This window comes from Hylaeus volcanicus, unplaced genomic scaffold (assembly GCF_026283585.1).
Source record: "Hylaeus volcanicus isolate JK05 unplaced genomic scaffold, UHH_iyHylVolc1.0_haploid 12197, whole genome shotgun sequence".
In the NCBI taxonomy this organism is placed as follows: Eukaryota; Metazoa; Arthropoda; class Insecta; order Hymenoptera; family Colletidae; genus Hylaeus; species Hylaeus volcanicus.
Window position 1 is genome coordinate 751,650 of NW_026533147.1, and position 19,230 is coordinate 770,879.

The 19,230-nt window shown below is 33.8% G+C and overlaps 6 protein-coding genes and 1 non-coding gene across 11 annotated transcripts; 2 read left to right on the top strand and 5 right to left on the bottom strand.

The window, feature by feature from the left end:
- Positions 1 to 52: 52 nt before the first annotated feature.
- On the bottom strand, positions 53 to 5,188 carry LOC128883025 (transcription initiation factor TFIID subunit 1-like). Of its 2 annotated transcripts, XM_054134983.1 has the most exons (17): positions 5,027 to 5,188; positions 4,587 to 4,976; positions 4,257 to 4,529; positions 4,099 to 4,209; positions 3,307 to 4,033; positions 2,947 to 3,246; positions 2,755 to 2,838; positions 2,533 to 2,703; positions 2,101 to 2,484; positions 1,831 to 2,041; positions 1,589 to 1,785; positions 1,276 to 1,524; positions 1,067 to 1,223; positions 905 to 1,011; positions 752 to 856; positions 519 to 695; positions 53 to 463 (listed from the first exon to the last, which is right to left on the bottom strand). In XM_054134983.1, exons 2-17 carry the CDS (start codon positions 4,805 to 4,807, stop codon positions 434 to 436), a joined length of 3,504 nt encoding a protein of 1,167 aa, XP_053990958.1. In that variant the 5' UTR covers positions 4,808 to 4,976; positions 5,027 to 5,188; the 3' UTR covers positions 53 to 433. The 2 variants fall into 2 exon arrangements, with proteins under 2 accessions (XP_053990958.1, XP_053990957.1); XM_054134982.1 differs by having other exon boundaries at positions 4,587 to 5,188.
- LOC128883117 (uncharacterized) lies at positions 5,007 to 8,114 on the bottom strand. Its single transcript, XM_054135128.1, has 8 exons — positions 7,816 to 8,114; positions 6,860 to 7,752; positions 6,612 to 6,807; positions 5,867 to 6,376; positions 5,583 to 5,806; positions 5,400 to 5,531; positions 5,219 to 5,350; positions 5,007 to 5,171 (listed from the first exon to the last, which is right to left on the bottom strand). Exons 1-8 carry the CDS (start codon positions 7,856 to 7,858, stop codon positions 5,007 to 5,009), a joined length of 2,295 nt encoding a protein of 764 aa, XP_053991103.1. The 5' UTR covers positions 7,859 to 8,114.
- A 253-nt stretch (positions 8,115 to 8,367) lies between these two features.
- LOC128882888 (exportin-2-like) lies at positions 8,368 to 12,986 on the top strand. 2 transcript variants are annotated; one of them, XM_054134707.1, is made up of 12 exons: positions 8,368 to 9,672; positions 9,835 to 10,140; positions 10,207 to 10,642; positions 10,702 to 11,012; positions 11,092 to 11,318; positions 11,714 to 11,809; positions 11,863 to 11,949; positions 12,022 to 12,141; positions 12,190 to 12,279; positions 12,367 to 12,610; positions 12,664 to 12,797; positions 12,847 to 12,986. In XM_054134707.1, exons 1-12 carry the CDS (start codon positions 8,841 to 8,843, stop codon positions 12,976 to 12,978), a joined length of 3,015 nt encoding a protein of 1,004 aa, XP_053990682.1. In that variant the 5' UTR covers positions 8,368 to 8,840; the 3' UTR covers positions 12,979 to 12,986. The 2 variants fall into 2 exon arrangements, with proteins under 2 accessions (XP_053990682.1, XP_053990683.1); XM_054134708.1 differs by lacking the exons at positions 12,664 to 12,797; positions 12,847 to 12,986 and having other exon boundaries at positions 12,190 to 12,320; positions 12,395 to 12,524.
- On the bottom strand, positions 12,979 to 13,430 carry LOC128882889 (uncharacterized). The gene is made up of 2 exons (XM_054134709.1): positions 13,249 to 13,430; positions 12,979 to 13,197 (listed from the first exon to the last, which is right to left on the bottom strand). Exons 1-2 carry the CDS (start codon positions 13,412 to 13,414, stop codon positions 13,067 to 13,069), a joined length of 297 nt encoding a protein of 98 aa, XP_053990684.1. The 5' UTR covers positions 13,415 to 13,430; the 3' UTR covers positions 12,979 to 13,066.
- Positions 13,431 to 13,592: 162 nt separating this feature from the next.
- Positions 13,593 to 16,082, bottom strand: LOC128883051 (uncharacterized). Of its 3 annotated transcripts, none has more exons than XM_054135025.1 (12): positions 15,804 to 16,082; positions 15,714 to 15,747; positions 15,540 to 15,664; positions 15,338 to 15,484; positions 15,212 to 15,255; positions 15,091 to 15,163; positions 14,824 to 14,996; positions 14,614 to 14,755; positions 14,390 to 14,519; positions 14,063 to 14,294; positions 13,941 to 14,018; positions 13,593 to 13,898 (listed from the first exon to the last, which is right to left on the bottom strand). In XM_054135025.1, the coding sequence occupies exons 1-12, from the start codon at positions 15,937 to 15,939 to the stop codon at positions 13,791 to 13,793; spliced, it is 1,422 nt and encodes a 473-aa protein (XP_053991000.1). In that variant the 5' UTR covers positions 15,940 to 16,082; the 3' UTR covers positions 13,593 to 13,790. The 3 variants fall into 3 exon arrangements, with proteins under 3 accessions (XP_053991000.1, XP_053991001.1, XP_053991002.1); XM_054135026.1 differs by having other exon boundaries at positions 13,593 to 13,882; positions 15,804 to 16,073; XM_054135027.1 differs by lacking the exon at positions 15,714 to 15,747 and having other exon boundaries at positions 15,804 to 15,913.
- Positions 16,083 to 16,190: 108 nt separating this feature from the next.
- Trnaq-cug (transfer RNA glutamine (anticodon CUG)) lies at positions 16,191 to 16,262 on the bottom strand. The gene has a single exon. It is a non-coding gene; the product is annotated as a tRNA-Gln (tRNA).
- Positions 16,263 to 16,495: 233 nt separating this feature from the next.
- On the top strand, positions 16,496 to 19,048 carry LOC128883048 (uncharacterized). The gene is made up of 9 exons (XM_054135019.1): positions 16,496 to 17,410; positions 17,476 to 17,599; positions 17,645 to 17,794; positions 17,872 to 18,027; positions 18,076 to 18,154; positions 18,344 to 18,466; positions 18,526 to 18,710; positions 18,781 to 18,846; positions 18,908 to 19,048. Exons 1-9 carry the CDS (start codon positions 16,614 to 16,616, stop codon positions 19,004 to 19,006), a joined length of 1,779 nt encoding a protein of 592 aa, XP_053990994.1. The 5' UTR covers positions 16,496 to 16,613; the 3' UTR covers positions 19,007 to 19,048.
- Positions 19,049 to 19,230: the final 182 nt, after the last annotated feature.

Sequence of the window (19,230 nt, forward strand, 5' to 3'; positions counted from 1 at the left end):
TTAGTGAGTGTCAAAAATCAAATTAAGATTCACTTCCATTATTGATTTGTTATTTAAAAAAAAAGTATCTTTCCGTTGTATAACTTATTGGTAACAATTTATAGGAAACATTTTAATAACAAGAAAGACAAAAAAAAAGATGAAAGCCCTATATATTTAGATAATCTATTCGTAAATTACACGTTTCGAGACGGTTAGTGTATCGTTACACTGGACGTTACTATAGCATAGTTATCGAAACAATGTTGATTGGAATGCAGTAACTCTGAATGAGTGTGTAACATTAAATTTTTTGGTAAAAACTAAGTGAACAGCTTTGACAGTCGTTGAACACGGATAGATACTTGGCCTGGTTAAGTGACAATTTTTGGGTAATAAAAAGCAAAAACATTGAATTGAAAACAAGGGTATGTTGAAAAGAAGTAGGAATCATTTAATTAGCATCGACGTTTTCTTGACAATACTGAATCATAACATATTGAAATATGTAAAGAAGAAAAAGCATTTTAACAAACAACCTGTTGAATAAATCGATCCAATTCTACTAACCAAGGACCCTGGGATTCAGTTTCCTCTCGTAAAAAGTCCCCTAATGACTGTACAAGGGGTCGAATCCAATGACCTGGAGGATTATATCGAAAACAGTTATCAACCAGTAACTGGACGTCACTAAGAAATGTTGCGGTGCTACGATACTACTCAAAGAAATAATGTTTTTATTCAAGAAATAAAAAACGAATAGAACTAGTACCTCTCTAGCTTTACATTTTTTTATCATTTTGTTTAACCAAATCGGATTGGTTATAACTGTATTATAACCGGGCGCATCAGTCTCTGAAATTTTTTCTCGAAAAACCTATGATAACAAAATTAACGCTGTTCAATTTTACAGTATTGGCAATACCGCCCATTTTCTTTTATCTCGGTCCGTTTTGGATATAACTCTTTGAAAAATCTGATTGATTTCATTAACAGCATTTTCATATGTTCCTTGGTATGTTTGAACAGCAACTGGAAAGAAATGCAACAACGTTTAAAGTGTTTATTTAGTTCGTCACGCCTTTACTTCCAGCTAAAGCTCCTTTATTTTCGAGAATTAAACGTTGGCGTGCAGTAGTTCTTGTGGGCAATTTCGGTCCACTACTCATAATTTTATTATCTTCAGTGTCTTTTCCTTTAGAAAATTGAGAATCTGAATCATGACCTTGACTTTGTTTTAACACCTACAAGAAAAAATCTTGATTCAGCAATTCAATTGAAATATTAACACCAAACTTTATAATTGGGTTCACTACTATCCACGTCGGCATAGGCTGAGGATGTCAGTCTGCTACGCTTTGTAGATAGAGATTTCCCTAAGGTATGTTTGGAAGAAATCGATTCATTGTCGTATCCCTGATCTTCGTCACTTGAAAGATAACCGGGCGTGCCCCGATAAGCAGCTTTGCAGTTAGTTCCTCCAGTATATGTGGATGTATTCTGAGATACGCGTGGTTTTCGTCTTCCAGTATAAAGTGAGCAAATCTAATTAGTTAAAAACAAATTTTACGGATTTGGCTGTGAGTTGAAATTCTAAAAGTATCTTAACTGGATTAGATGAAATGTGCCCAATTTGACCACAACGGCGACACGTTCTTGAAGCAGTTCCAAGAACAGATTGATGACTTGACAAAACTTGCTTATTGTAATATTTTTTCTCTGCTTCTTGTTTCCGTCTCCACTCGTAAAATAGTTGAATGTTTTCGTAACCATATATATGTACAATTTTCTCTGATTTCACTTGATCTTTAGAAAAAAAAGATTTGTTAAATCATTGTATATTAAAAGCACCTGTAGTGGAGTCTTTTTTTTTACGTATCCAAACTAGGCGAGGAATAGGCTTTGCTTGTAGAAATTGCAGCTCGCGTGGAGTAAATTTTTCAACAAGACGCGGTGAAATATCAGTTTCATTGGTTTGTCTTGCCTTAGATAACGATTCGCGAAAATCTTCCAACGCTTTTCGTTCCGTCAATTCCATGTTTTGTGAATTAGTCGAATGGTCCTGGTTTGATAGTAAAAGAAAATATTACGAACATTTTTGTAGCTAAAAAAAAACATTACAGATTCATTTTGATCGTGACGCGACTGTAGACCACTTAAAAGTTCATCTTCTAAATTTGATTCAATAGGAGCTTTCTTCTCTGTGAGTTGTTCTACGGAAGCTACAGATCCTTCTTCTTTAGTTTGAACGTTTGACTTGACAGTGATGCCTTGGTCCGAATTCGGAATTGGTTGATTTTCATTATTAGCAAAATCATCTGTTTTTTCTAATGAATCCGAATCACTTAACGTTAGTTGAGGTTCATCAGGAGCCAATGCAAGTCGTTGATTCATGAAAATCTCGTTGATTCGTTTAATATATTGTTCGTTTGAAAGTCGACCTAACTTTTTTTGTGTTTTCTCTTGCCCATAACTATTCATATTATCATATTGAAAGGTTCGAACCTGAGCTGCGAATTAGAAACGAGTTTCGGGTTAAAATCAAAAACATACTAAAGCAACTTGATCCCATCGGGGTAACGATTTGACAATATCACTCTCAAAGCCAAATTTGACAAGGCGATCGTGAAGTTCTCGCATAGAGAGTTTACGTAAATCTTCTTTTGGTGTATCATTACTTTTTCCACTAGGCCCCCCATCTAAATGAACTCCGGAGGTAGAGTGCTAAAAAAAATTACACTCGAAATATCATACACTGCGTTATTTTAAACATACGTTCGCTCGAATTAAACTGATTCCTTCACCTCGCCCTCCTGAAGGATCGCCAATTCCATCAAGTGCTAATTGAGCACCATGTCGCTAAAGGTAAAAACATTTATAATGGTTGAAAAGAGAAAACGTGTTTGTGTGGCAAAGTGGTATTCTTCCTTGAAAATTGACAACAACACTACGTTTAACGTTCTTTACCGATACAATGTCAATATAGTTATGCGTAATATTCCAAGGAGTAAGTAGAAGCATTTCTTCAATGAGTCGTGCTATAGGACTGCATCTTTTTCCACAAACTATATCACAAAAAGAAGAAATGTTTTGGTTAACAGTTTTTTCCTCTTTTTCCCATAATTGTCGTAAGGTATCGTTTGCATTGAGTGTTTGAATAAGCTGTCGGTAACGTTCTGTGTGAGAAAATAGCAATTTTTTCGCTCGAGATAATTGTTCTCTTGAAAATGTTTCATCCGCTTCAAGTTCTCGTACAGAAGACGAGATCTGAAAGAAAAAGATTAAGGAATTCTTCATAAACGGAAAACATAAAATAAGAAGTTTTACTCTATCAGGTGAACGCAATATCATAACTCCCGCTTCTGATAAATGATAATCCGAAATTAGAGATGATTCAAGTCCACAAATTATTTCGGGGGAACAGATAGATCGAAGAGCGTCTTCGCTAACCACACGAATGTTAACACCCAAGAAGCCTTGACCAGAATAAGTTGAAGGTGTGGTAAGTGAAACATTATCACGGCAACTGAGCAAATGTTTCTGCAACACACTAGGCTCAAAAATATCGCCAAACTTAGCCAAACAACGGGATTTAACAGTATGAAAATCAGTGATTCCTTGCCTAGCGAGACGTAACGCGTAGGTTCGAAGCCAATCACGTCGAATTTCAAAACATTTTTTACTGCGTGGAGAAGGAACTTCTATTAAAGGTTGAGTTTGGCCGACCGTATACAAGGTACATGCTGCAAGATTTCCGTCATCACCTTTAACGATGTCATTCGATGAACTGTCATGAATTGACTCTAAAAAAATTGGTCGTAAAGAAAATGATAAGCCCCATTGCCCTGACTCTAAGGCAATTTTTTTGCGAATAAGTAAAAAGTCAGTGGCACGAAAATCGTGAAAACGACCAGTTCCATATTTAGAAGCAGTTGCGCGCGTCTCATCAATCTTCAATGGACTGTGTGGATTTGTTGGATGAGGAAAAAGAGGAGCTTTGAACAGTCTCGATTCCCCGACAACGACTCCCTGATTTTTAGCCAATTTCATTTGACTAATCAAATTATGAAATATTTTTAGTCACGTTCATAAATTCATAGATAGAAAAGGGCATCTCACCTAGAAAAGAAAGGTATGTAGCTCTCAGCTAATTTCAGTGGTCCAAAACGTCCTAATCGATCTCTCACTTTTTTTTGGGCTTGTTGTAATGTCATATTTTCACTTATAGGTCTGTTATGAAATTTCTATTAAGGTAAAATAAGAAAGAAAAAAAAAACCTGTAAAATTTAGTTATTTGTAAAGCCATTCCAAGATTGTGTAATAAAGGAGGAGACTGTTCAGAGTATTCTAATAAAGCAATCGAGAGAGTGTCTGTAATCGTTAAATCTTCAGGCTTTTCAATAAGATCAGCCGGATGTGCTGCAGAAAAACGACGCGAGTTTGTAGCTTGAGATACAGAACCCAACGCGTTTATTGAATTGGAGCCTTCAACAGAAATGTTAGAATGTTGGTATCTTGCCTTTCGTAAAACATTTGATACTGCTAAACCCCTATAAAATTACAATCAGCTTGAATCATTTATTCAATTTTAACTTTGTAAATGTTACTTCACAGCGTACGATTCACCGATAGTAATATTAGTTTTACTGGTAAGAGGGTTCTTATCGCTTTCTGCTCTACAATTTCTTCCCAAGTTAAGTACTAAGCGAGATGTTGCGGAAGTTTGAAAATTTGGCCGAAATCCCTTTTCGCTCTCATTTAAATGATTATAAATATGCCGTATAATTTCAGGTAAACTTGTTCGAAAATCAGGACGATGGAATCGCATGGCGTATGTAGGAAAAAGTTGAGCTACGAAATGAGCATCGAAGAGAGAATGTGGTAGATTATTGCTTCGGTTTTACCGGAAACACCCAGGAATAGATACGCAGAACGAGAGTTTTTAAGTTCGAGTGTATCGCGTTCCTCAATGCTTTGGGGAGATTGGACTGAATATGCTGTAGAAAAAAAAGAAACGTTGGTTTTGTTTAACCAAAAAAGCGCTTACGGTCATGTGCAGCTAGATTATAATTCAGTGTCATTTGTAAACGATTGATACTAAACAAGGAACGATAACGTTGGCGAAGTTCGCGATAGTCTTTAATAGCATTGCTTGGTTTTGCTTGTTGAGAAGCAGTAGGTGAATTCGTGCCCTATTGCATATTTATCCACACCAAAAACATTATGGACGCAATCTTACATTCAATGCTTTATCAATATGTTTCGATTTGTTAGGTGTGTCATCAATATTTCGAGCAACATGAGGAGCTAATCCCAAAAGAGCCAAACGTATACGTCTTTCTTTTTCTTGACTTCTTTTTTTTAGTTGAAGCTACATGAATTTCGTGTTATAACAAAAAGGCTTAAAAATTACAAATTACCTTTTTATCTGGGATTTTACGATCAGTTGAAAAAAATTCCCGCCCCGTAGTTCCTAAATTGATTCCTGAAACTCCATTAAGTGTAAAACCGTAGTCTTCATCAACGATATTTGATAAAAGACCCGAGGAAACCTAAAAGAAAAAAAAAAGTTGGTACAGACATGAAATAAATTTTTTCTGTACTGAAACGGTTTCTTGATCACTTGAACCATTACTAGTATCATCCGTGTCCGAATTGACTAAATACTGTTTGTTTTTGTAACAAGTGGGAGTTTGTAATAACATTTCGGGTGAACGTGTGAACGTTTTACAAAAAAACATCTCTTTATCATTAATATCCATGATAAAACCTGCGAAAGCTAAAGCTTTCTCTATACGATTTTCAATTTTGTACGCAGAAAGGGAGCCTTTAAATAGAAAGGTATTATTGCTTAATTTCACAGTACAAGGTAGTAGACATAACATACGTAAAAGGCAGCGTTGTAAATGAATCTCGTTGGATGCCGCACGGTCCAATAATTCAAAAGATTCCGTCATTTCAGCTTTGTCTCCTCGTTGCCATGTACTTGGATTCTTCAGTTGATGATATCTACAATCATATATCATTCCATAAAAGCAAATAAGAAGATGTTCACTTGTCGACAGGAAGAAAAACCTTTGTGTTGCCAAGTATCCATTAACTGTTTGGTATTCACCCCAAAACATGCTAGGACTGTTGTGAGTGGAATCCGAGGTACCTTTCAAAAAAGATTCTAAAACGGATTCATCCCAAAGAGCTCCTAAAGCCATTTCTTCAATATCCCAAGGAGTCTCTTGTACAGTGGATGCTTTCGACAAGGGAAAAAAATCTTCGAAACCATCCGAACAATAATTTAAAGGGTTTATAAAATGATTTTTGTTAGAACTGGTGCATGTTTTTTTTGTAGTGTCGGTTGTTAAGGAATCACATGAAATGTCATCTGGTTGCTCACTTCCACCTAGCATAATATAGTCATCTGTTTTCATAGTTAAAGAAATGTTTTGAAAAAAACAAGAAGAGTTAAGGGAATGTTATTATTCAAATGAACAAGAAGTTCTTTTTCATAAAGACGACCTTTAGATTCACACTAGGGTTTGGCATGGTTTTATTAAAAAGTTTAAGATAAGATGAAAAAGGCAAAGACTATTGAAAGTGAACAAAGAAACGTTAAAAATATGACTAAAAAGGCGTACTTTGATGAATGATTTTGTTTGATTCACGATTAAACGGTTGTGTATTCGAGTGATGTTGTTGTAAATCGGACGCATCTTGTGGTAAATATAAAAAGGAAGGAATAAGACATGGATCATCTTTATCGAATTTCGCAGAAGAGTGAATGGCCGAGTATGAGGCACTATTAAGGTATTTCTTCATTAAATCTAAATGTGTCTAAGAAAAACAAGATACGAACTAAAGTGAGCTGCGTTAAAAGGAATCCTACATAACAAGTTGCGATCCAATCAAACGTTGTTATGGTAAGTGAACTTTGTTCATTTAATGTAGTACTTAATGTATTAAATTCTTCCCATGCTTTTTTTTCTTCTTCAATTTTTGAAAAGAAATAATCGTTTGGTTGATCTGGTGGTAAATAGCCGGTGTGACGTGCAAGACGACTTTTTTTTAAGCGTCGACAAAGTGCTGAGCCTAATAACCATTGGCAGTGTTCATTTTGAGAGACACCTGGCCATTTAAAAGAAAAGGGTAAAGGTACTGTTGAAGACAGTAGAGATGTGAGTTGATCACAATATGTTCCCCTCATTTCAGGAGACTTTGCGTTTGATGTTGACGAAGGAAACACATGATTGTTGCGACAGAAGAAGAAAATGTCGTTAAATTCTTGTTTGCGGAGTTCATAGTGAAACTTTTGTGAGGAAGCGGGTGCATCACCTGTTTCGTTAGCTACCGAGATTTGAAACGTTTCATTCATTGTTTTAAGTGATGATTTATTAGCTTCATTCAAAAACGTATCGTTAACTTTATCGTCTGACTTGTTTCTTTGCAATTGTTTGCAATTTTCCTTAGTGATACGAGCATGAAGAAGAAGACTTAGAGTGTTTTGAATGGACTTTAAGGTAATATCATTCGATAAATGTGTCAGTATTTGATGTGAAGATAAAGTATGCTCGTTCAGAGTTGGAGCTTTTTTAGGCAAATTTTGAGGCGTCGGAACCTTCCAAGGATAGAAATTATTCAAAGGATAGTGCTGTTGAGCGAAACCACCGTTAACTTGCATCATAGGTTTCGTGAACGCGGAAGGTGGTTGTATGACATCTTGTGGTAAATTAGAAAAAGGGTATTTCGGAGCGTTAACATTCGTGATAGGTAAATGGGACTCTTTAAAAAAAAAAATTTGAGATATTCCCTGTTATAAAAAAAAAAGTGAAATATTAAACATACGTAAATAAGGGGGTTGAGAGTAGATGCCAGATGATGGGTCCATACTCAAAGAGTAACAATACTTAAGAGCTTCCAATAACAAGTGTAAGCCACTCTTTTCCAAAAAAAAAAATTAAGGAAGAAACGATAAACGAAATGAACAATCTACTTTAACGCAATTAAAGAATAAATGGATCTAAGATCTTAAGAAAAGTATTGTTTAAAAGACTAGTTTTAATATTTAAAAGTGAGAAGCGTCAAAAGTATTGAAACATTTTCAAAAAGATTTCAACTCACGTTACAATACATTCATGGCCACCGTACCTTTATTTTTTTTTATATACAGAAACTTTTTGTAAAGAAAAAAAAAAAATACGTGTTTTTAAATAAAAACAATTCATTCTTTTCAAGTAGCTGTAATCAACAATGGCGTGTTAAGAGTTTTTGTTTGAAATTTCGGATGCCTTACGCTCTTATCAATTCTTGATAGAGGTCCCATGCCTGTTTTATAGTAACTGTGCGTTAGGGTATACATAAAAGTGTCGTGTATCTCTTAATCTAAACAAGATACTACTTATTGCAATTCACTAGTTAATTCATGTTGGTAGTGTATACATATTGCAGCATTTTTTTTACGAAAAAAAAAAATGTTAAAAAACTTTTAGGTCGAAGAAATGACATTAAATTATGATTTATAAAAAGAAAGCATGTAAAAAAAGAAAAAATGTTTATTTTTTTGCACGGGTGGATAAGGGGTTAAGGATTCACGGACATTGCTTCAACTTTACATTATGTACTCTAAAAAATGAGGACCTAACTCTGTGTTCACATAAGGCACTTTTTAAGAAAGAGGCTGTAGGGCAGTAAAGATTTTTGTAGTAAGGAGAGAAAAGTTTGAAAAAAAAGGTAAAAGGGAATAAGAAAAAGCTACCACACAAATTAAAAAAAGAATCTCTACGCATCTTTAATAAAAATATTTTTTTATTCAAGTTGACGCAAAAGGTGTTGAATTTTTTTTTTGTGTGTGTGTGTGTGTGTAAACAAATATGTCGGTGAATCAGCCTTCTGTTACTGCTGAGCTTTTAGCTTGCTTTTTTTTAGACTGTACGTCACAAAACGTCGACAAAATTCGTGATGCAGAAAAAAATCTCGTACAGGCAACCCAAAATGTTAATTTTCTTTCAGCTCTTTTAGAATTCCTCACTTTAAAATCACCAGCAGTTTGTGTTTCGTTACATCAAATGGCAGCAATTTATTTAAAAAATCATGTGAAACAATTTTGGGATTTACCAGAGACAACGAGTCTATTTACTTCAAACGATCGCGTTTTATTAAAATCTCAAATACTAAAGTTGTGTTTAGCGTATGCAGAGGAGCCGAGTGTTTATTCCCAATTATCGACCGTCGTCAAACTAATTGCAACAGTTGACTTTCCTGAGGAATGGCCTTCTTTATTACCTACATTAGTCGAAATATGTCAATCTTCATCAATTGTAAATTATACGTCATCCACAGTTTCTTTAGAAATCATGGATCACGTTCTTCAAAAGTATCGAAAAGAAAACCGTTCTAATGATATTTTAAAACAGCTAAAGTTTGATATTTTACCATCTATTCAAGAATTCATCATTTTACACTTTACACAATTAATTCAACAATTACTTACTTACTCACCCTCTGGTACCACCAATTCTCACGATGTTTTCTTAAGACAACTTTACTCGTGTATAAGTATCATCTTATCTTTAATATGTATTGATCTCCCAGAATTTATTGAAACAAATCAAGAAAATTTATTTAAAGGTTGTAATATATTTTTAAAATATCAAATACCGCTCGAAAGGAATACATTAGGAGGAACGTCTCATACTACGAATGGTAAGTTCATTTAAAATCAAAGAATATTCCTTTTTTATTGTTTTTCCCTTGTCTATAAAAATTCTTCATGATAGTTTTTTACTCAAAAAATAATAATGCTGTATTTTTTTTAACTTGCGACCTTAACGATTTTTAATAAAATTTATTATTGTATTTATACAGCAGGAATTGTCGAGAAAATTAAAACGGAAATATGTTTTTTTTTAACGACCTATGCATTACGTTATAGTGAAGAATTTGAGCCTTTTTGTTCTTTATGTACATCTGAAATTTTGGATCTTTTAGTGACCATGACATCGAAAGCATCGCAGAATCACACATATGATGAGTTAATGATTGCGGCTATCAAATATTTAAGCGCTATAGCCCGTTATGATTGGACTCCTTGCGTGATATCCAATCCACCTCAGCGACTTGGTGATATATGTCATTTTTTAGTTCTTCCAAATTTGGAACAACGTGATGAAGGTACCAAATTTTCTTAAGAAAAAAAACGCAACAAGTCATTTGTATTTATTTTAACATTAAAATTAGATATAGAGCTCATGACTGAAAATGCTCAAGAATTTATTCGACGAAACGTGGAAGATTCTGAAACCGATACCTGTCGAGGTGCTGCCATTGAATTGGTGAATGCCCTTATGCAGCGTTTTGAAACACAAGTTTTAACTTTTTTGACGTCTTATGTTCAAAATCTTTTAAAAGCGTCCAATGATAATGTATCAGAAAATTTACAACGCCAACGATTGAAAGATGCTGCGATTCATTTAGTTTTAGCCCTAGTCATCAAATCTCAATCACAAATTTATGGAGTGTCCCAAATACGTCAATGTATTGACATATGTGATTTCTTCAAACAAGTTGTTGCAGAAATTTTGGTGACGCCAGAATGTCAATCGATAAAAAATACTCTTGTGAGATGTTCAACATTCAAATTTATTATTAAATTGCGAAATCAATTAGATAAAAAGTATGTTTTCATTACAAAAAAAAAATTTGATAGATATTTCTTTTATGCATTATTGTTAGTATCCTCATTCAAATTATTCCTCAAGTCATTAAAAATTTATCTTTACCCGATCCTGTCATTTACTGTCATGCTGCGTTGTGTTTGGAGGCACTTCTTTTAGCGCGTGACGTGGCGTCATTACAAGAGGCAACAAGATCGACTGTGAATGTCAGTTGTTGTCCGTTGAAGTTTTCTTCTACGGAACTCTCTTCCGTTTTAATGTCAGCTCTCGATTCTTTACTTCAACTATGCCAGAAAAATCCTCGTGTTGACACAAATGAATATATTATGCGAACTGTAATGCGGATTCTTGACTTTCTTCAAGAGAGGGGTAACATCAATGCATTTCACTTATGACATAAAAAAGAGTTATTGTATATCTAATGCGTTTATTTTTATGGATATGTCAGCTTCAGTTGCGTTACCGACTTTTAAAATTTTTTGTGATATTCTTCGCACTCAATGTGAAAACCCATCAAATCCTATGTTTATTCATTATCTCTTTGAAAGCTTAGCCATTTGTACCAAAGTCGCTGCCTCAGCTGGACTTCATCATGAAGCAGAACAACTTCTTCTAGAACTTCTCTGGTCCATCATCAGTGAACCAGACCATGATTTCACACCTTACGCTCTTCAAGTAATTTATAAAAATAACACGTTCATCTGAAGAAAAAAAAGCCTCCTGTTGTTAATCTACTTTTTCAAAACCCTTACCAATTTTAATCGCTGTTCATCTCTTTCACTAGCGCTCATTCTTACTTGGTCGACTACTCGCCCATTTACTTACTCGCGTACTCATTCCCTTACTCTTTTACTCGCTCCTTTCGTGTGTTTATCTCTCTCTCTCTCTCTCTCTCTCTCTCTCTCTCTCTCTCTCTCTCTCTCTCTCTCTCTCTCTCTCTGTGTGTGTGTGTGTGTGTGTGTGTGTGTATCTCTCTTATTCTGTCAGTGCATCTAGAGGTCCTCCGCTTTCTTGTTTTGTTTTTGCAATTTCCTTATCTTTCGAAATTGTAATGCTGCATTGTTCAACAGATGTTAGCGTTGTTACTGGATACAGCGACCGCCTATTCAGATTTGTACGTTCGAATAATAGACCACCTTTTAGAGACAGGTTTATGGTCGTCCAATGTAAGGTGGATCTCTCGTGTGGTACTTGTGGTTACAGTGGTTGGTCTATACAGGCTCGAGTTCTTGCAATTCTTCGGGTGTTTTCGGCTCTATTTCACAAACAACCTTTATTCAAAGATATTTTGGAATTAAGATTAGAAGTCAGTTATAATTAACGTTATATTAATATTCTGATAATTTTGATTATGCAACTGTATGCGTTATTTTCCAAGACCTTTATGCTTCGATTTGAATATTGTTTAAATCACAAACGGCTTTGTTTTGCATCATTTGATTTCTTAAATGACATTTTAACAAATTTTCCAATGCAATCATTCACAAATTATATTGAGGTAGGTCTATTGAATGGTTAACGAGAGGGTTAATGCGTTCCCCTGCAGCCACTTATTATAACACTTCTAAGGCGTCTTAACGTAGGAAAAACAACAAAGCTATCACGTTGTATTATTTTCTCACTTTCATTGCTAACGGTATTATAATTGAACGCAAAATTACAGTCCTGCTGTATGACGTATGTTCATTTTTCACAAAAACTTTTTTGTTCTTAATATGAATAGTGTCGATGCCCGATGGTGTTTCTTCCAGATGTTCTTAATAAAATAAAACCAAATCTTGCAGACGATTTTTTAAACAACATCTTTTTCATGCCTGGAGATCCTTCAGATACCCTTTATGTGAAAAAAGTACGGTTACTGGCTGTGGCTAAGATGTGTACCACGCAAACCGTTATGTACAATTCGAATTTGCTACAAAAAGCCATTGATTTATGCGCTCATCTTATGGGTGCTGTGACAGATAAAGGTAACTTTTTGGAGGGTTAAAGAAAAAATGATTTTTATTTGATTTTATTTTAGACATTGAAAGAACACAAACTCTTTCTTCCGACAATTGTCTAAACATGTCGAATACCTTGGTTTTCAAGCCAGTTGATGAGTACCAATGTTCCTTTCATATATTAAGATGTGCGCAACTACCAATAACTTTTAAGGTAGTATATTTCTAGAGTACTGTTTGTCATTATTTAAATTTGTTACCAGGAAATACCGGAAGTATCTTCTCCAGAAATTCTTACCACTATAAAACAGTGCTTTGATAGTATTAAACTAGCCAATACTGCTCCGGAATGTTCTTCCTGGAAACAAGTCATAGAATTTTTGTCAAAATTTTAACAGTTATGATAAACTCTAAATAATGTATGGTAGGCACTCAATAGTTGCAGTAGGATTCAAAAAATCACCTTCTATTAAAAAACATTATTTAACCACCATGTAAAGTAGAAATGAAACTAATAACGTCTTCATTTTGAACAACAGCTTGTGAAGCTCCTTTAAGTTCCCAATCACAATCATTAATTAACACTAAAATACCAGGTTTTAATTTTGATAAATCTAATAAGAAGTATTTAAAAAGAATTGTTAAAGCGTTTTAAGAGGTCTTACCAACATTGTAAAATAAGTTTTGTCTTGATACTATGAATGTTTCCGCTATATATTCAATTAATTCTTGTACTGTCATCTCGTCTCTTTGTAAATCAACTTGTAAAGTTTTTTGACCATTTTTGACCAAGGCCTCTAAGCCCCCACCAAATTCAATTGTCAGTTTCATTGAAACTTACTTTAACTTGTACAAACATGCAACTTTGACACTCAACAAAAAGCATGAGTCTGTGACTGGGATTGAATGATTCAAAGTGGCAGTAAAACAAAAAGCAATTTACTAAAAAAAAGTTATGTAGCACTCACACTTACAGGTTAAGGTTTTTTTATTTTGTTACTAATGTGAATAAAAAGTTTTGTATTTGTTAAACGAAAATTTCGTGGTCATCTTTTTAGTCTAATTCATTTTTACGACTGCTTTTTTTGATACACGGGCATTTTAAACATTGCTATTTCAATGTACAGCGCTTAAAACATTATGTGTTATAAGGCATAATTTTATTAAAAGTAACAAAAAAATTATTATAGAAGGAATAGATTATGCATCATTTGTTTGAAACTGAATTAAAAACAAATCTTCTTCTTGTGTTAGTATGCATACATTCAAATTGTCCAAAGTTGTTGCGAGACCTACAATCTACATAAGCCAGTGTCTAAGAGTAGCAGTATACTGACGTTCAGAGTTTTGGGCTTACTGGAGAAGTGAACTCCATCAAAAGGTATTTTTTTCTTTGTCTATGTCCATTGATGACACGGGTGCTCCACCCAATTAACTACAATAGTCAATAGGTCGTTGCCAAAAAAAAAAACCGCTTACAGTGGATAAAACATTACAAGATTGAATTTCTTTGTTTTCTGTTGCATCACGAGTTGGTTGATCCGTCTCGAAATCGAGACGGGACAAAATAGGGTTCTTATTTGAGCCTATTAACAAAACAATAGGTGAGTCTGTTGGACTAAAATCATGTGACAGTGTTAAAGGGCCATGAGCGATAAAATGAGCTTTTGTAGAACCTTGGTTTTCACCTAATACAGTCTGCACTCGGCTCCTATCATAATAAAGTTAAGAAGAAGGCATGTTATACAAACAAATATCACACAATATTGCTGTGTGAAAATTGGGAGAAAAACAAATAAAATTTACCCAAGGCCTTCACGCGTCCAGTGACGAATCCACCCATCGTTAAACAATGTAGATGTTATAGGAAAACTGGAACTGTTGACTAAGTGAGGCCGAAACACTATTTTAAAACTAGGGAGTCTTGATGAGCATACTGAAAAAGAAAAGAATCAAACAAAATTAATGAAAAACAGTAAAAAATTTACGGAAATTTGAAACAGAAAATTTTTAATAAAGTGGTGGCTTACAAAGATGCACATGACAATAAACATCTTTTTGCGTCAAATACACAATGGTTGTAGCTTCTTTCAAAAAGACTAAAAGGCTATTAGAAAAAAACAAAAGAGCCACCATACTATCGGTATCTCCTAACGCAACCCAATGTCCTATCTATTCATTGAAAGAATTCACGAATATAAGAATGAAACCCTCTTTCGATTAATTATTTTTTCACCTACATGAGAAGGGTGGTTTTTACCAAGTGTTGAAGGAATTTTATCTACAGTTAGACAGGTGAAGTTAAACATTGTGATTTTCTGGGACTTTGTAGAATCGACGGAAAATGAATCTAAAGGGTTTTGGCTTTTAGATAGTTTGTTCTTAATGGTGGGATTCCATGTAAGTAAAGGAACTGTTATGACAAAAAAAAAATAACGAGAATGAAAACAACATTATAAACCATATCACAAAATAAAATGTATAAATGATAACCGGTCTAATCGTACCTTTTGCCATAATATGATTTTTAGAAGTATTGAATAAAAAGATACTTTGAAAAGGAAGACATCCCACACAAACCTATAAAACCACGTGTTAACAAAAAAGACGAGACGCTGTAAACGTTACAAGCGTTTCTCCATCTTGTAAAAACTCAACCATCGATATGGCGTCTGAGTGAACAAATGGTAATGTTAAGCTTCACCTATTGTCAAGTTTTTTCAAGTTTAGTAATGTTCTAAAGAAAAACCGTACCATTCGTTTTACCCTCATTCTCTTCACTTAAAATACATGACAGAGGATTGCTATTGACTTGAATACCACCAGTTTGTATATTTTCGTGATAGTGAATATCCCACAAGTTTACTTTAAATGTGATAGTGACTGTCGCCAAACGATATGCTAGAGAATATACGTAAGGAATCTATTGAAATAATACATATAAAAAATGTTTTACTGATAGTTTTTTTAAACGTTTCATCACAAAGGATAGATTTGTGCAAAGCTACTGTCATATGCTGTAAATCACCCACAAGCGGTCCGATTGAAGTAGCATAGACTATGGTTGTGTTATGTTGGTACCTAACGCATGAATATGTACAATGCAAAACTAAAGTTATAGAAATCATACCAAGCTTTCACATAACTCGAAAACTTAGTGGAGCCTTTTCAATGATAGAAGTGACAATTAGATTAGAGAGTCTTGACAAATACAACGTACTAGTAAAAAAATGTTTTCCATCATTTGAAATACATAAATGTTCTGGTATTCCACCAAAGTCGTGTTGGTTGTTTGAGTCTTTCGATTTATCATAGGTCGCTACTAATGAGAAATGTAATGATTGTTTCTCCATCATCCCTTTTTTTCTAGGGCACTAATTGTGAGAAAAACAAGCAGGTTGTTAGTGTCTGTTTTTCTCTGTTTTTTTTAAAATATGCCTTCTCATTTTTTAAGAATGTATGGCATGAAAATCGTATTATGCTATATTTAACAGTAATGTTGTATCCCCAAAGAGTCATAGAGTCATAAATATTGGAGAAAAAAAACTTTTGAATTACAATTTTCCTTCAATTTTTTGTGTGCAAAAAAACCATATACGATATATAAAGGTCGTGCCGGGATTCGAACCCAGGTCGTCAGATTCAGAGTCTAAAGTGCTAACCACTACACCACACAACCATTGATGGAATCTGCAATACATTTATAAGTATAGTAGTATTTTAACAAAAACTACAAAAATAAATATAGCAATTTATTGATTGATGATAAAATTTTTTATTACGGCACGGCGGTAAGTAATGAAAAAACCCTTCATTGAGCCGCTTTTTTTTTTACTTCAGTGAATTTAATGGAAACTAAGAGTTGGAATTCATTTTTCATTACGAAGGAATATAGGTGAATAAACTGCAATGGCAAAAGTGAAGTGTGATGGATACAAACTCGTCAGGCTAAAACCTGATTTGGGTCACATCCATCTGTGCTTTTTGTACCTTACACTAAAAAAAAGCTTGTTTTCTGTATTAAAACTTCATGTCAACGACACTGATTGAGAGAACACGGCAGTATCATGAGGATATTGAACTAGGGGAAAAGGTTGCTTCGAGATTGTTACTTGAACGATCTAAACGAAAACCGAAATTTCGACCTATATATGATCATGCGATTCAAGAAACGTTACTGAATATTCAAGAAGCTTCAAAACGTGTTTTGGAAATTTACGCTGATAAGGATGAATTAAGAGCTGAAGAAATTGCAATTTTCGGAGGACTTAAAAAATTCAACAATGAAGTCGATAATGCGGGCGCCATAAGCAATGAAAATGAAACAACTTGTGGTGATGACTGTCGAGTCGTTTGGCAAAATTTTTATGATCAACTTAAAGTGATCAAAGATTTCCATCAAGCACACACAACACCGTTGGGTGCTGGAAATCCTATTTCGATGGCACATACCAGTGATGATGTTGCATTATCAGCATCTGAAGCCATAGAAAGATGTAATGTTTTGAAATTATTTTCATCAGAAGAGAGTTTAGGTCGACGCGTTGATATGGAGAATCTTTTTCTTGAGTATACAAATTTGTCAAAACTTCGCAAATATAGAGAAAAAGATATGATTAATGCGGAAGTTGCTCGACTAAGGAAAAAGATGAGCACGAAAAAACAGTCTGAAAGTACTACAAAACAGCTATCTTCTGTGAACTTATCCATTGGAGAAACTGAAACAACTTCTACACAACATAACATAGCTGACAATATTGAGACTATTGGAGCAACTATTGTTGTTCAGGAAATTGATTATATCACATATTTGAAAGTTTTTGATGAGTAAGGCTTTTTATCTAAGAAAAAAAAATATATTTTTTTTTCTCGTTTCATCCATAACTTGTTAGCTTTCGATCGATACCACGCCACTGTAAATATCGAGATCTTGAATATGAAGTTTATATTGATAATCTCTTAAATTATCTTAAAGTGTTTTTTCAAAAAATCAATCCCTTAAGTAACAATCTAAAGGTATTTTAAAAGTGAATCTTTGACTTTAATACTTTTGTTATGTAGTTAATGTCTCACTTGAAAACCCAATTCACCAATGCTTGGGCTTCTCATTCTATTTCCGGTTGGGAAACGCCTACTCACCGAATGGCATTTTATTGCTTTCCTGCTGATCGACTTTTCACGAATGCATCGATTTTAAAAAGTTATTGTCAGGTACTTAAATGATGACATGGGTTCGCAACTTGAACACTGAGTTGTATTTTTTATTGTTTTATTTTGTGTTTTAAAAGGGGAAAAAATACAGAAAAGAATTAAGTTTATTACAACAACTGTCAATGGGGGAGCAAAAAAAAAAACAAGACGAGTCTGAAATTTATGATAAATCATTAGCGGAAAAAGAGTATTATATTCAACGCTTCAAAGAAATTTTAGGACATGTGATACAAGTAAGGGTACCATCAACCATGCACTGCACGTTAGCCCAATTTTTTCAGTTTACTATTGAGCATCTTCAAAAAAAACAATCTCGTACTTTACGGGAACTGGAATTAGAAAATCAAGAGGATTCCGATGGTAAACGAGTTTTTTTTTTTTTTTTATTTCAACCTCAAGTCAACACAAAGATGTTTTAGATTTGAACGCGCATCGTACCCTTAATATTTTTTGTGATGTTTTAATTTTTTTAATGCGTGTCACTTTGGTGTAACAATTTTTTAATTACGCAGTTAAGCTGTATCATACTTTTGGAATTTTTTTTTTTAGTTGAAGAGAAAAACGCTCTCGTCGTAATTCACCAGCCTGTTGAAGCTAAGCTTCAGAGTGATAGTGATGAGGAAGGCGACGATGCAGAAAAACCAGTGTATAACCCTCTCAATTTGCCCTTGGGTACTACTTTTTTTACCTTAATTCCCCTCTTTTTGTAACATTTTATTTTTTATTTTCAGGTTGGGATGGAAAGCCTATTCCATTTTGGTTATATAAATTACATGGACTTGGTGTTGAATTTAAATGTGAAATTTGTGGAAATTATTCTTATTGGGGTCGCCGAGCCTTTGAACGTCACTTTCAAGAATGGAGGCATGCATTTGGTATGCGGTGCTTGAAGATTCCTAATACAGTTCATTTTAAAGTAATATTTTTATTTTTTTTTTGAATTTTTGGTGAAATCAATTTTTTGTTAATTTTTACTATCATATCAGGAAATAACAAAAATTGAAGATGCCGTCTTGTTGTACGATCAATTAAAAAAAGAAGCGGAACTTCAAGTAAACTTGTTTCTTGCATTTTAAAAGAAAAATTTGTTTATATTGTTTCAATCTTTTCTAGACGTTCAAAGCCGATCAAGATGTGGAATGTGAGGATATTGAAGGAAATGTCATGAGTGCTCGTGCTTTTGAAGATATGCAACGTCAAGGACTTATTTAAAAATTCACATTGAATGATATTAAAAATATTATTTTTAAAATGACAATAATTCTAGTTCTATTCTTTTTTTTTTTTTATTCCCTTAAGCGAATTTTTTAATTTATTTTTCGTGTAAGCCATTTTTTTTTTATAAAAATCGAAATGTACTAAGAAATTGTTTTTTTTTAATTATTTGTAAAATTCAAATGAACTATAAAATAAATTTTAATAAAAATCAAGATGAT